At 41.1% G+C, this 16813-nt stretch overlaps 1 protein-coding gene across 1 annotated transcript; it reads left to right on the top strand.

Annotated features, from left to right (window-relative positions):
* The first annotated feature begins 12347 nt into the window (after positions 1-12347).
* Positions 12348-14510, top strand: LOC122019627 (subtilisin-like protease). The gene has a single exon (XM_042577081.1). It carries the CDS (start codon positions 12348-12350, stop codon positions 14508-14510), a length of 2163 nt encoding a protein of 720 aa, XP_042433015.1.
* Positions 14511-16813: the final 2303 nt, after the last annotated feature.

The following is a 16813-nucleotide window of genomic DNA, read 5'->3' as shown; positions in this document are numbered from 1 at the left end:
CCATCACATTGAAAACACCTCATGTAGAGAGATTGACTTGTGGTTGCTCCTCCTCGTTGCTCCTCTGTAAGGGCCACGGAGTCGACGTCGAGCGAGAACCCCATCTTCTCTCCAAAGCTTATCCTCTCAAAGAATATGGGTTCAAGCGATGAGGAGTCGACTAAGTCACTCGATTAGAAGTTCCTGACTTTAGGAGTAATTGTAGTTGGGGATATTCCGCCTTGATTATTTCTATCTCCTTATCAAGGCCCTTCCAATCTTGGGTGGTATGACTATATACTCCATATGATAAGCACATTATCACTTTGAAGGCGGAATCTGGGTTCCCCGCCATACCCAAATGGACACTTTGACACTTTTGATGGTTGTCGCAAATTTGCAACACCCATTCTTTGGTCATCATTGCTCTTGGCATCTCTCCCACACTCATAGTTCTTGGATAATGAAGTCGGGGTGATACATATTGCGTCGGTTTGATTTTGGCCACTCGGGGATTGGCTACCCTTCCCTTGATGCAATCCACTCCTTAAAGCTTTCAATTCTTGAACTTCTTCTACATGGATATACTTCTCAGTCGCACTACAAGAAAAACTAAGTGTGAAAAACTCATGGGAGACAGACCTCTTTACTAAGGATCTGAAAAACTCCCTTTCCTTCAATATATGTGAAAATGCACTGGCTAGTATTTCTAGTATAGCGGAAGGTACCTCTAAGGCTATTTTATTGAATCTCTCAATGTATGTTCTTAAAGCCTCTGTTGGATGCCGCTTGGAATTAAACAAACTGAGGGATGTTTGGTGATATTTCTTACAACGGGCTAAGTGATGAGAAAAATAGAGTACAACTCCTCAAACGAACTTACATAACGGAACTGAGGGTATTAAACCATTATTATGCTGGATTGACCAAAGTAGTTACAAAAATTAGACATTTAATGGCATTGGAATATTGATGCAGTAAAGAGACTGATCTTGTCCGAAAATTATGGAGACGGAAAGCTGGGGATGTGGTTGCTACGTTGATTGAATGCAGACCACGCTCCAATTTGCAAGCATGAGAAACGTCAGTGTCGGATCAGGGAAGATGGAACAATAGTAGCACAAACATAAAAAAAAGTGAATAATGCGTACCTGCGCCGATGTACGCCTCCCTTTATATAATACCCTGATGGGCAATGTGTGCGATTTTTGAGGCATGAGCACGTTCTCTCATTGGTCAACACGTTCCCCAATTAGTCTAGGACACGTGATCATAGACATGCTCTCCAATTGGTCGGGGGCACACCCTCTGATTTGTCCGTCGTACGATCCACCTGTAGACCATGACACATGTCGACGACGACATCTCCCAAAAGTATATCTACATACACGTCAGTGTTCCCGCCGATCGGTAGAGCAGGATAGCCGCTAGGTGCTCATCCGAGTATTCCTCTGTTTGGTTGCTCTTCCCTGCGACGACGAGTCTAGATAGTATGTTCATGCCCGACTGAAATAACGATTTGGTCATCTACACACGCCTTCTCTTGGCTCATCCCATTGCCAGTCGGGAGACTCATGCCCGGTCAACCCTTAATGTAGGACTCCGCTCGACTATCATTTAGTGAGTCCGTTGGTCATTTGACGTTGACCTCCTTGACTTTGCGTTGACCTCTTTGACTTTGAACTCCATGTAGACTGCTCTATTTATCCTTTGACCCGCACTTAATGGATCCCCCCTTTATCACCGCATTAGAGACATTCTTGATTTGGTAAAGATGCTCTTCTTTGGCACTTAATGGCATAGGCTATTTTAGATGTCAGATTTAGGGGGAGGATTAAATTATCACTTAACACCAAAATTATTTTCTCCATCTTATACATAATATTTTTTTAAGTTTTTTTTTCAGTTTTGAGATTAAATTTCAGCTTTCAAATTTAAAGTTTTTTACAAACTTAATCAGTTTTGAAAAGTAAATATTTTTTAAAACTTAGCCATGAAATCCTCAATCTTCAAAACTTTTGTGTTAAATTTTCTAAACTAACTTTTATAAAACTATATTCTTCAATTAGATTTTATAAACTAAGATTTTTTGAATCTATTGCAAACTTAGTTTAGTAAATATCTTTTAAAACTCAGCTTTGAAATCTCAGGTTTGAAAAGTGTTTCAAAATTAAACTTATGTTTGTAAATTTTCTTGATAAATCTAGTTTTGAAAACTTAGTCTTAAAATTTTAATTTTGAAAACTTATGTTTGAAAATACTTTGAAAATTTAAAACTTGATTCTTACACACGTATAAGCTTTTCAAATTTCTGATTAGAAAATTCTCTTTGAGTTTGCAAAGTCATTTTTTTAAAAATTAATTTTGCAAAAATGATCTTTAAAAATTAACTACTCTCTCAAAACTTAGCTATTTTCCAAAAGCTAAAGCTAATGTTTTAAACAAGTCTTCCAAAGTTTAAACTCCCCCAAGTTAACTTGTCATCATTTCTTAAATTTCTGTTACTTTCTTTATACTCTGTATTGATGCTTATGTCCTTATTTGATGAATGACAAAGGGGGAGGGATATGTGGTTAAGTTAGAGCAACTAAATGCAAACTTGAAAAACTAACTTAAAACCTTAAAAACCTCGAAAATCATGTTTGATTTTTGCATATATTTTTCTCTAACTTAACCAGGTTGTCATTCCATCAAAAAGGGGGAGATTGTTGGTGCGGTTAACACTAACGGTCTAACTCAGGTTTTGATGAATGACAAATCAGGTTAAGTTAGGTTTGTCGTTATCTAACACTCTGATCGAGTGTGCAGGATAAGTCCAGACAGGTCGACGGGCTGACCGGATGTCTGGCACGAAGTCCAAGCGGGTCGATGGGCTGACCGGACGCTTGGCGAGAAGTCCAGCTAGGTCGACGGGCTGACCGGATAGCTGGCGAGAAGTCCAAGCGGGTCGACGGGCTGACCGGATGCTTGGCGAGAAGTCCATCTAGGTCGACGGGCTGACCGGATAGCTGGTGAGAAGTCCAAACGGGTCGAAGGGCTGACCGGACGTTTGGCAGGTGAGTAAAGGTAAGTCACTGGAAGGGAGTGACTGTGAGGACGCGTTCCCGGGAAGGGAACATTAGGCGTCGATCCGGCTTAGATCCATTTCAGATATCTAAGTCGAGATCGTGACTATATTCCGGTCTCGGAAAGACGGAATCTAAGTCATAATCTTCTTTGATTAAAGTATAAACTGTGCTAACATCTTATTTTGCAGGATATACATATTGTTTGCCTCGGACTAACTCTTTCTTACAGATAATGGAGTTTCTGGAGAAAAAGTGGTCCGGGCGCTCGGAAGGGATCCGGGTGCCCGGGAGGCAATTTCTATCCCTGGCGTGCATCGACACGTGGAGCTCGTTGGTTGGGCGGGTTACGTCACACCAGGTCGCCCGGAAGGGATCCAGGCGCCCCGAGCATCCTATAAAAGGAGGGTCAGAGGGGAGCTTTAAACACAACTGAAAACAAAAATCTTCTACTGCTTGCTCTGCTGCTCTGCGCTCCTGCGACGCTAACGAAGCTCCGACAACACACGTTTTCTTTTCGATTCATTCATTTGTCGGTATTGCTGTCATTTTCATTAGCTTTTTTTGTACTTAGTTTGTAATAAATTTTGAATTTCTAGTGATTGCCCATCGAAAGCGGTCAATGACCGCATGCCTTGGAGTAGGAGTCGACACAGGCTCCGAACCAAATAAAATTGGTTTGTGTTAGCATTGTTTCTCTATTTCCGCTGCGTTTATACTCGAATGAATTTTTTATTCGATATTCACCCCCCTCTATCGAACATCTACGATCCAACAAAAACTAACTTGGGCGTTGGAGGACCTAGCTAGGGATTTCTACCCCGGTCTTAGGTCACTAACGCTTTATTAGTTCATTGGAGTGTGGGCATGAAGATAATCCCAGGTATCGTCGACGATCCCTAGTCACAGATCGTCGGGTGTATATGCGGAGAAATAACCCGCTCAAGATTGAATACAGAGCAATCGAACAACAACAAGGAGTTCTGCAGCCTCAGCCCGAACGGGCACTCGTGCCCGGCCACGCGCAACCAGAGTAACTATCTACTCGGTAAGAAGAGAATCACAACAACGCAGCTCGGGCTAACATTAACATGATAGCTGGTGGACTGATTGATGGTGATTCGAACTGAGAAAGAAAGTCACATGCCCGACGTCTAGAAATTCATGCAGTCAGATGTAGTGCTGAAAAGGCAGTCAGACCCGAGATTAATTTTGGGCCCAAAGATTTGACCCCATGATGATGCTCTGATAATTAAGGCAGTTATAGCCAACTACAATATCCCTCATACCTTCATTGATATTGGTAGCTTCGTTAATATTATTTTTCAAATAAGCTTTTGATCAGTTGCAGATAGACCTAAGTGAGCTCCAACTCATGATAACCCCCTTGTATGGATTCACGAGCAATGAAGTTCAACCGCTCAATCAAATAAAGTTGGACATATCCTTAGGGGAGGAACCCCTAATGAGAACATGCCGGTCAATTTTTATGGTTGTGGATGCACCTTCTGCCTACAATGTCATTTTAAGTTGGTCGACCTTAAATGAATTTAGAGCAGTCATTTTAACTTTCTGTCAAAAAATAAAATTTTCAGTGGATGTTCAAGTGGGGGAAGTCAGAGGCAATCAACTGGTAGCCCGTAAGTGCTATGTGAAGATTATGAAGACAGAAGCTATTGCCGCTCAGAAAATACAAAGAATGGAGGTTAATACTATATAAGAAAAACTACTCGTTCTGGTATATGAAGAGAAAGAAGAGGTACAGATTCAGCCCAGATGACCAGAGGCTACAACTCATATAGCTGCTGATCTAAATCCTGACCTTAAAGTCAAGTTGATAAAGTGTTTAACAGACAATAATGATGTGTTCGCCTGGATGCCTAAAAAATTAACAGGTGTGTCTCCTTCAGTCATGGAGTATTCATTTCATGTTGATCCTGATGCCAGCTCGGTCAAGCAGAAAAAATGAGATTTTAGAGCTTATCAAAATAAAATCATTAAAGAAGAGGTGGATAAGTTGATAGAGGCAGGATACATTCGGGAGGTGCAGTTCTCGAGATGGTTGGCCAATGTAGTCTTGGTTCCTAAACCAGGAGGCAAATGAAGAGTCTGTACTGACTTTAGAGATCTCAACAAAGCATGTCTAAAAGATTATTATCCTTTGTCTCGTATTGATAAAGTAGTGGATTCCACAGTTGGCTATCAGTTCATATGTATGCTGGATGCCTATCAGGGTTATCATCAAGTCCCGCTCGCTAAAGATGATCAGGAAAATGTTAACTTTATAACTAATGAAGGTACTTATTGTTATAATGTTATGTCTTTTGGATTAAAGAATGCAAGAGCTACCTATCAAAAGCTTATGAACAAAATCTTTAAAAAATAAACTGGGTGGAATATGGAGGTCTATGTGGATGATATTCTCATCAAGTCCCTTTGAGCGGTAGATATGTGTGCTGATGTTGAAGAAACTTGCAGAACTCTAAGAGAAATGGGCTCAAGCTTAATCCTTTCAAATGTTTGTTCGGAGTGGAAAGTTTCTGGGCTATATGGTAACCGAGTGGGGAATAGAAGCTGATCCAAGCAAGGTGTAGGCATTGCAAGATATGACTCCTCCGCGTAATTTAAAAGAAGCTCAAAGATTAACAGGGCGGATTATTGCTTTATCTCACTTCATATCACGGTCGGATGATCGGAGTCTTCCTTTTTTCAAAATATTACAGAGGGCGACTAAATTTTGTTGGGATGAAGACTGTGATAAGACATTTGAGGAGTTGAAATATTATTTGTCTGCTCTTCCTGTATTAGCTAAACCAGTAGTAGGGGAAACTTTGTGGATCTACTCATTTGCCAATGAGCATGCTGTTGGCTCGGCCTTAGTAAGGCAGGAGGGGAGAGATTGATCACCTGTGTACTTTTTAAGTCATCTATTGAAAGGAGCCGAGTCCCGATATACTGTGCTAGAGAAGTTGACTTTTGGGTTAGTTTTGGTCGCTCAGAGATTGCGTCCTTATTTTTTGTCACATTCAATTATAGTATTAACTAGCAATACCTTGGGTCGAGTACTTATTAATCTAGAGGCGCTTGGAAGATTAATTAACTGGATGACTGAACTCAGTGAATATAATATACAGTATTAGCCCCGAATGGCCATAAAAGCTCAAGCCTTATTTGAGGATGAAGAAACTTGGAAAATCTATGTAGATGGATCTTCCACCAGGCAAAACAGTGGAGTGGGCATTCTGTTAATATCTCCCAGGGAAGATTGATTATAGTTATCCATTCAGCTAAACTATCGGGCTACCAATAATGAAGTAGAATAAGAAACATTGATAGTAGGATTGCAGGCTGCATGGCATGTAGGAGTTGCTCAGGTTTTAGTATATTCTGATTTTCAATTGGCAGCTCAACAGTTGTCGGGTAATTTTGAAATCAACAATGAAAGACTCAAGCTCTATGCAGAAGTATTTTATAGATTGAAAGTTGAGTTTCAAGATGTAATTATACAAAAAATTCCTCGTTCAGATAATCAAACAACAGATGAGTTAGCTAAGTTGGTATCTATTATAGTTCCATGGAGTTTAGATAGGTCGATCGAGCACATGTTATTAATAGCTTGCATAGAAAGACAAACTGATCTTGAGTTACGGGATGACTGGAGGACATCCATTTTTCTATTCTTACAACGAGGTACTTTACCGGCTGATGACGAACAAGCAAGAATTCTGAAGAAAAGGGCTGGTCGATTTACTATGATTGGGGATCAACTTTTTAAGCGAACTTTCTCCTTTCCATTACTCAAGTGTATTGGGTCGGAAGACACACGATATATTTTATAAGAGGCACATCAAGGATCTTGTGGTAGTCATGCAGGAGGATGGTCCTTCGCCCGGAAAATATTGTTAGCTGGCTATTTTTGGCCCACTCTGTAAGCTGATGCCGCTCGGCTAGTGAGAACCTATTTGTCTTGCCAGAAACATTAGAATATTTCTCACCATCCTATTGAGCTATTAAAAAAGAGATAGATCCACTACCTTAGCGGCCCCTCTAGTGCCGGCCCCACGGATATAGAGGGAGGTTCATGCAGGTACACAGGCCATAGGCGCATGGCGGGGTAAACCTCAGGTCGTCAGTTCCTGAGAATCGACCCCTGACCATTACGCTAGAACCTATTGAGCTATTAAAAACTTCCATGGTGTCTTGTCCTTTTGATAAATGGGGCATGGATATAATGGGTCCATTTCCTATAGCACCTGCTCAAAGGAGATTTTTAGTAGTAGCGGTAGATTATTTCTCCAAATGGGTGGAAGCTGAACTATTGGCCTGAATCACTGAACATGCGTTATCATGTTTTTATGGCAGTCTATTATCTGCAGATTCAGTATTCTGTACAAGCTGGTTTCTGACAATGGAAGATAGTTTTAAGGGAGAAAAATTCGAGAATGGTGTTTGGGATATGACATTACACAGGCATTTACTTCTGTAGCTTATCCACAAAGTAACGGGTAAGCAAAATTGATGAATAGAGAAATCATCCGAGAGCTCAAGACCATGTGGGGGGGGGGGGGGGGGGGGGGGGGGGGGGAGACGAGCTACCTAGTGTATTAATGGGCATATCACATCACTCCACATGAATCAACGAGTATAACTCCTTTTCATCTAGTGTATGATGGTGAAGGTGTAGTTTCGATTGGAATTAGAGTGGAATTCGACTGAAGATTCTTATATGATGAAGACAATAATGGATGACGTCTTATGGAGCTCGACTTAATAGAGGAAGTGCGAGATAAAGCGGTAGTTCGGCTTATGCCATATCGCTAGAGAATGAGGCAAACTTATAATAAGAGAGTTATTCCCAGATTCTTTCAGGTGGGTGATTTAGTATGGAAACGTATCAAGCCGGTTGGGGTGCCAACAAACTAGAACCGCAATGGGGAGGACCATATAAAGTGGTGCAAAAACTTTCCTCAGGTTCTTACTATCTCCAAGATGCAGAAGGGAGGAATTTCGAACAGTCTGGAGTGTAAACCACCTTCAATCATATAGAACTTAACAAGTATGCCTATAACTTATTCATGTATTTTGTTCAACTTTTTTGTACAATTAATGAAAAAGTTCAGGCAACACTTTCTAAAACATCTATATATTCTACTGGGCGAGGGGGTTAATCCCTCATCAACAATCGATTGGGAACCTTAAGGGGTGACCAAACATGCTCTTTTAAGGAGAACCGAAAACTTTGAACCTCCATCCAATCGATCGGGGGCCTTAAGGGGTAACTGGACTGGTTCCCTTAAGGGGAACCGGATAGGTTCGCTTAAGGAGAATCAGAAACTTTAAACGTCCATCCAGTCGATCGGGGACCTAATTAAGAGGTAATCGGATAGGCTCCCTTAAGGGGAATCAAAGACTTTAAACCTTCATCCAGTCAATCGGGGTCCTTAAGGGTTGACTGGATAGACTCCCTTAAGGGAAATTCTCCAGGGGTGACCGGACAGACTCTCTTAAGGGGAACCGAAGACTTTAAACTTCCATCCAATCGATCGAGAACCTTAAGGGGTGACCGGATAAGCTCCCTTAAGGGGAATTGGAAACTTTAAACCTTTAGTCACCCAAACAGGAATAGTCATTGTCAACTAGAACTATATAGTATTATGTGCAGGGCTGCACACTCGATCAGTTTATCATTCCAGTCGGAAGTAGGTTATAGATTGTTTACATTATATCTGACTTATTCCGTTTGGAACCACACACTCGATCAGTTTATCATTCCAGTCGAAAGTATGTTACAGATTGTCTACATTGTATTTGACTTATTCCGTTTAGAACCACACACTCGATCAGTTTATCATTCTAGTCGGAAGTATGTTACAGATTGTCTACATTGTATCTGGCTTATTCTGTTCGGAGCCACACACTTGGTTAGTTTATCATTCCAGTCAGAGTATGTTACAGATTGTCTGCATTATATTTGGCTTATTTCGTTCGGGGCCACACACTCGATCAGTTTACTACAGAATGTTTACCTCATATTTGATTGGTTTAATTGTTCAGAGTTGCACGCTCATCTAGTTTATCGTGCAGACTAAAAATTCGTTACAAGGTTCCCATTATGGTAGGTTGATTTATCTCATCCAAAATTATCCCTCTGACCGAGTTATTATCTAATCTAGTAATTCATTATGAAAGGGTATGTTTATCGTGTTCGAAGTTGTATGTCCAATATACAATCCAAGATTTCATCATGTCCCGCTCCTCTACTCGATTTATCATTAAAGTTGGGAGATTATCAATGAATTATACTTGGGATATTCATTTTATCCAATGCTACATTCAGATATGAAACATATGATGTAGCCTTGAGTTCAATTTATAATTCAAGGTATGGGTGATTCTGAAGATGCATACAAGATTAGGAATAACATGTACTTAGCATTTTGTATCTAAAGTTCCATTGTTGCTCTAAGTGAAAAGTATATAATATAAAAATATAAGGCAAGATTACATGTTTATTCAAATTTACTTAAGAAATCCTTGGGAAGTTCTTTGTTGAGTTGCTGACGGTCTATATAGAGGAGAGGAGGTTCCTTAGACAAGTAGCCTCTTTCTCTCAATTGTCAAATAACCCCTTCAGCGGACTGGGTTAAAGTCTCTATGATGCTCTTGTCATACTCTTCACCAAATTCTGGGGGATCTAGATAGGATCTGCGCTTACTTTGCCAACGCTCATCTTCACTTGCCTTGTGCGATTGAAATTTAAGTTGAAGGTTGTCCCTTTCACTCTGCAAGGTAGTTTGCTTTGCTTAAGGTATTCTAGCTCTTCCAAAGTGTGGTTATTTGAGAATTTTTAGCTTTTAGTTCCTCTTGTTATTGCAGGGATATATAGAAAGTTTTTGCTAGCTAACTCTCGGATTAATTCAGGAGATCTGGATCCATGTGACAATTGTAGTTCTTCCAAAAGCCTAATTTTTTGAGTTAGGTTGGCAAGAGCTTGATCCTTTAAAAATCTCTCTACTCAGATTGTGGACTCAGTTTCTAACAATTGTAGCCTTAGGTTTCTCTTTTCCTCCTCTTGAGACTGCAGTAATTAGCAATAATTTTGTAGATTTTCCTCTATACCAATGATGAGTACTTATTGTGAATTCAGTTTATTGTGTAGTTGTAATTGATATAATAAATTAATTAATTCAAAAATATAAACAAAAAAAATATGAATATTAATTTTCCAAAATTATAGAACAAAAGTGTCTAATATTCAATACATTCAAAAGCTTAGAGCAACAAATACTATTAAATTTGTGGTGTTAGATTATTCTTAATCAAACTTGTCAATTATTATATCATTGTCGATTTTTACTTTCGCTAAAGGATAATTAAAACCTTGGAAGAAGTTGTTGTTGGCCAGCCAAAAGCTAGTTGATGTTGCAGTTGAAGAGGGCGACAAGGTGTTGCTCAGTGGGAGAGGGCAGCAACTATTGTGGCAAAAAGGTAAATACGCTCGTCATCAACGCCCCCGTCAACTCATCCCAGGGTCAACACGGAGGAGGTAAATCACGGACGGCTACTAGCCTTTATAATAGTGACTAGCATGTAAGGGAGGTATTTACCTCGGCTTTGCCGAGATTCGAATCTCAGACCTCATTGTGACAACACCTCATGCGCTAGCCACTAGACCCATCCGAGGGGACGAGAGAGCAGCAACTATTGCTATTAAAGAGGAAGGAGAGAGCAGCTAGGGGTGTTGTTGCTGTGTCGCTGGAACAAGTAATCTATTTAACTCATTAAATTTGGTTTGATTTTAATTTAGCTATGTCAAATCAAAATAATTTCAATTTGAACTAATGAATAAGAGGAAACAAATAGGCCAATGAGGTTGAAGTGAATAATCTATGAATTAATTATGGGGCTAATAGAAAAACATGATAGACATTAAGTTTTTTTAAGTGGGACTGAAGTCCACCCTAGTCTAAGGATGGTTCCAACCAGCGCCAAGTCAAGAGGTCAGCAAGTTGATAGCTTGGTTAAGTTCGGCACATCATGCCACATATGTGCATCCTGCTGAGGGTGTCATCAGCGCTTCCTAATTTTCTCCAGTCCAAGACTCAGATGTTGAGCACCACATGTTCCTGAGCCCGCATATATTGAGCACTACATGCTCCTCCTCGATGCCTTGAATACCAAATCTCATTTGCTCCCGAGCACTCTCACACCCAGATCCTGAGCTCCTTTGTCCTTCTATCCGAGCCTGACTTGGATTGGACATAGTCAACTTGAGTCATCCATCCCAGCCTCTTGAGTTATCTGGTAGATTATTACAGTGATATTATATATATATAGAGAGAGAAAAAAGATTTCTTGCGGTACGCTCCGTGCGATTTGGTGCGGCGCGCATCAAAATCAGTGCCGGATCTATTCATTGATCGATCCAGCAGGGTTGAGTCGATCCATTGATCGATTAAGCCTGTCTTCTCACGCCCGTCGTGCCAGTCATCGTCTTCTCTCGCTTGTCTTCTCGCGCCCGAATGGGGAATTGCTGCCACTGCTTGTGTGCTGTCCTTTTGCTGGTCTCTGTCCTCCCTCGCCACCTGAATCGCAGCAAAGAACACAAACTTGAGGTTTGTCCTCCTGCTGTGCCTCTCCAGCAGCTTCAAGTTTCTTATACGTTCCTCGATAATCTGAAAGAACGATAAATTTAGAGAGGGATCATAACTAATTATGATCGAATCGTAACCACGATCCGACTACAATTATAAGTTGCTCATCCCTTGCTATATTTTTTTTATCAAAGGATCTAGTCTCCTATTTTTTATACACTCAATAAAAATTACTACTTTCTAAATAATAAAAATTAAATGATTAATTTATTGCAAACCCGCTGATCCTAAACATTTCTTAAACTATCCTTCAATTCGTTTTATTTAATTATCACTTTTAATGTTAATTTACTACCTTCTCCCTATAAAAACACAAATCATCCTTAAATGAACTTTATTTACAACATATTTTGCATATTTAAATAAAAAAAAATTAATTGTTCATTCGACTCCGTGGTCTTAGGGACTATTTATTAAGTTAACAAAAATATAATTTTAATAGCCAAGAACGTCCGTGGTTTTACAATTATTAGAAAATCTAGCTGTATTTTTTAATGTTATGCAAGTTAAATTTCTCCAAATGTGTATAATTACTATTTGACACGCATGAATTTAAAATTTTCCTGAATTATCATACGGACTGAATTATATATATAATCGATTATATATTTTAGTAGAGTCGTGAGATATAGTAATTTAGATTCCCGACATGAATCTTTCGCCATGGCTGCTCTTTCATCTCCTTGCCTTCGTAGTCTCTTCTTCTTCTGCGAGCCGTTACATAATTCAAGTGGAGGAGCCGATTGAGCCGCTGACGGGATCGAGCCTGAAGAGCTGGCATGAGTCTTTCTTGCCGTCGGCCGTCGAGGAGTCTGGTGCCAATCGGCGGCTGCTACACTCCTACAGCGAAGTCTTCAGCGGGTTCGCTGCCGTACTAACGGAGGAGGAGCTGCAGGCGGTGGAGAAGAAGAAGGGTTTCGTGCGTGCACTCCCCGATCGAGTGCTGCGCCTGATGACCACCCACACGCCAGATTTCCTCAGGCTCGAGATCGGGAAGAAGGGGTTGTGGGAAGACACGAAGCTTGGGAGCGGAGTCATCATCGGAGTCCTCGACACTGGCGTGACGCCCGGTCACCCTTCTTTCGATGATGAGGGGGTCCCGCCTCCGCCCTCTAAGTGGAAGGGCTCGTGCGATCTCGAGACCGGTTGCAACAACAAGCTCATCGGCGCCAGGTCGATGCTCTTTGACTTGGGTCAGAGTCCTCCCATTGACGAGAACGGCCACGGGACCCACACTTCCTCCACCGCCGCAGGTAATTTCGTCCGAAATGTGAGCTACTACGGCTTGGCCAATGGCACGGCCGCTGGGATGGCCCCTCGGGCTCACCTCGCCATCTACCAGGTCTGCTCCGGCAATGGCAATTGCAATCCCTCCGACATCCTCGCCGGGTTGGACGAAGCTGTCAAGGACGGCGTCGACATCATCTCTTTCTCGATCAGCAGTGGTTCCACGCCTCTCAATCGAGATCCTATCGCCATCGGTTCGTTCGAGGCGGCCAGGAAGGGCATCTTTGTTAGCTGCGCCGGCAGCAACTATGGACCTGACTACTTCACCCTCTCCAACGAGGCGCCGTGGATGCTCACTGTCGCAGCCAGCAGCGTCGACCGAAGCTTTAGTGCCTTCGTGAAGCTTCCCAACGGGAAGGTGATTCCCGGGGAGTCTTTGGACCAGCCGACCAACTTCACTAAAAGCTCTCTTCCCCTGTACTACACCGACGAGTGCCTCAGGAATCCTCCCGATGATAGCCACAGGGGCAACGTCTGGGTCTGCAAGGCCACCGAAAGTGGTAGTCCCGAATATGTGGCGAAGATCGTCAAGTCCCACGGTGCCAGTGCATTGATCTACATTTCCTGGAAGGTTGACGGCGCCACCATCCAGCTCTTTAAGCTGAACTTCCCCACAGTAGTGATCGCCAACCAAGACGGCTCTGACCTTATATCATATTTGAACTCCTCCTCTAACCCCTCTGCGTCGATCGTCTTCAACGGGACGGTTCTCGGGGTATCACCCACCCCGGCCGTAGCTTACTTCTCCTCCCGGGGGCCGTCGCTGGCGACACCGAGCATCCTTAAGCCAGACATCTCTGGCCCGGGCCTTAACATCTTCGCGGCCTGGATTCCTTCGATTGGCTCTCCTGATTACAAGATCATCTCCGGCACATCCATGGCGACGCCTCACCTCAGTGGCGTCGCAGCGCTCTTAAAGGCCGCGCACCCTACTTGGTCGTCGGCAGCTATCAAGTCGGCTATCGTCACCACTGCAAATGCAGACGTCTATGATGAGTTGCTTAAGCCGGCGTTCCATTTCGTCAAGGGCGCAGGACAAGTCAATCCTAACAAAGCTTCCGATCCCGGCCTTATTTACGACATCACTGACGATGACTACATCTCCTACATCTGCGGCAAATTCGGTGGCGAAGGCGCCAAAACAATAGTGCGTGGAATCGTGGACTGCTCTAAGTTCAAGAACTTGACGGAAGCGGAGCTCAACTACCCGTCGATTCTGTTGTCCCCTAAAGGCGAGGAGATGGTCAATGTAAGTCGGACGGTCACGAATGTCGGACCGGCGAGATTGAGCTACAAGGTGTCGGTGACCATATCGGACCCTGCCGCAGCGGCTACTGTCACCCCCGAGACATTGACGTTCACTGAGTTGAACGAGCAGAAGTCGTTCAGCGTGAGCGCGAAATGGGCTGCCGGCGGACCTCCCAGTACTGGCAATCAATTCGTGGACGGAAAGTTAACTTGGACCTCCGATGATGGTAAGTATGTAGTGACGAGCCCATTGGTCATCTCCGTCATGGAGCCTTAGCTCGAGCTTGTCTTCTTCCTTTCCAATATTATTCCTGGTTTTTAAGAATGTAGGAATGGAATAAGTTGGATTGGGCATTTTAAAATATTTTTTGAATACCCATATGGCTCATTCTTTTTTTTCTTTTTTAGAATTATCAAATGATGAATATCAGTTTCTTAAAATATTTTCGCCCTTTGCCTTCCTTGCCTATGTCCGAGGTATAGCCAAGCCTAGTATATTTATAGCATTTACAGTAAGATAAGGTGATGTTACCAACTTAGCCATAATTTGATGATCAAACGACCTAGAGAATTGACAATGAAATCATAGTCAAGTGGCTATGAAATCGTGGCAACAATGGTCGAACAACTATCTGACTATAATTTTATATTTATGTAATCGAGCAACCACTTTGTCGCTTGGCTATTGTTCCAATCTGAAATCGAGGAATGAGTCAAGTCACATGGAACTTCCATCTATTGACTAGAGTCTTGTCAGCTACTACTTTACTAGATCCATCTTCTTCAAGTGGGTCGGCCCGTAGCTGATCAGACGTGTACTGCCTCGTTGGACAAACTCCTTTACCTCGTTGGACATCCTACTTGCTAAAACAGACCAAACAAAGGTTAGAAAGGGGCCAAGGTGCACTTTGGCATGACTCCTCCAACGCTCAAAACAGATTTGGAGAAAAGAGCAAAGAACAATAGTAGAACAGTAATAGTTTAGGAATCAATTGTGCATACCAGCATCCCCTCCTCTTCATGCTAATACCACTACCTTATATAGGGAAGGAGAGTGGCCAGGGTTTCCCAATCATCTCCCCTTTGTAACAGCCACACCTCCTTCTTTAATTGGTGCTATTATAACCTCTGGCAATGCTACATAATGTGCATCCTTCTCTAATCGGTGTCTTTTCTATAATTGAAATGCATGTTCTGATGTCGTTTGATGCCTTCATGCTGCTCCCATACCCAGGCAGACAAAATAACACAGGTATAGTGTTTGGGATTCTATAGTGTTCGGGACTATCACCACTTAGGCTTAGGCACTTAGGCAATCGGGAGTAACACCCACTCAGGATGTGTTTGGTTCAAGTTATCATGTATAATCTTGGTTATGTGATTATCAGATAATCACATAACTAAGGTTATGGGGAATAAAACATAACCAAATGTTGTTTGGTTCAAACTAGGTAATGCAACAAAAACTTGTTTGTTTGAAGGTTTTAGTGAATACCTTAGTTTAATATTTTACCGTATTACCCTCAGTTACAAAATCAACTATACATATTATTATTATTATTATTATTATTATTATTATTATTATTTATTTATTTTTTTATGTTTTTTTACTTTTCTTTTTCTTGTATATTTTTTTTACTTTTTTATGTGTTTTTTTTTTTAATGTTTTTATATTATTTATATTTATATTTTTTACATTTTTTAAATTTAAATTTTATTTATTAATTTTATTTTTTATTTTTTTAAATTTTTATAAATTTTTTTATTTTTAAAATTTTAAAAAAAAATTTAAATTTTTTAAATTTTTTAAAATTTTTTTACTTTTTTTTAAATTTTTTAATTTTTTAAATTTTTTAATTTTTTTAAAAAATTTAATTTTTTTTAAAAAAATTTAATTTTTTTTAATTTTTTAAAAAAATTTATAATTTTTTAAAAAATTTATAATTTTTTAATAATTTTTTATTTTTAAAATTTTTTTAACATTTTTTAAATATTATTTTTACATTTTTTCTCTTTTTTCCATGTTTTTTCTTATCGGAGGGTATTTTTGGTAAAAAAAATTCGTTAACCCCGGAATCAAGAAAAACCTTAGTTTTCTGAGGTTTTCCGATTCCGGGTTGCATGACCCTTTTGCTGACATGTCGGGTATGGAACATTACTCGGAAATCATCGAATACCTAAACCAAACAAGGTTTTTGTTGATAACCTTGGATGGATAACCAAGGTTATCAAGAATAACCCCGAACCAAACGCACCCTCAGGGTCAAGAGCTTGGGCATTCGGGAATGCTACAGTGCTCGAGAACATCACCCACTTGGGCTTGGGCACTCGGAAGCATCACCCATTCAGGCTCGGGATGCTAAAGTGCTGGGATGTTATTGTGCTCAAGCGTTATGGTGTCCAAGATGATTTAGTGCTCGGAACTATCCCCACTTGGACTCAAGCACTCAGGAGCGTGACCCACTCAGGCTTAAGCGTCGCCCATTCAAACTCAGGCATCACCCACTCGGACTTAGTACCCATGATATTTTGAAATCATGTTAATCAGGATTTGTATTGACCGAGGCTAAGTTTGTTCTA

Source organism: Zingiber officinale, chromosome 9A (genome assembly GCF_018446385.1).
Source record: "Zingiber officinale cultivar Zhangliang chromosome 9A, Zo_v1.1, whole genome shotgun sequence".
In the NCBI taxonomy this organism is placed as follows: Eukaryota; Viridiplantae; Streptophyta; class Magnoliopsida; order Zingiberales; family Zingiberaceae; genus Zingiber; species Zingiber officinale.
This window is presented reverse-complemented; position numbering and strand designations above follow the sequence as displayed.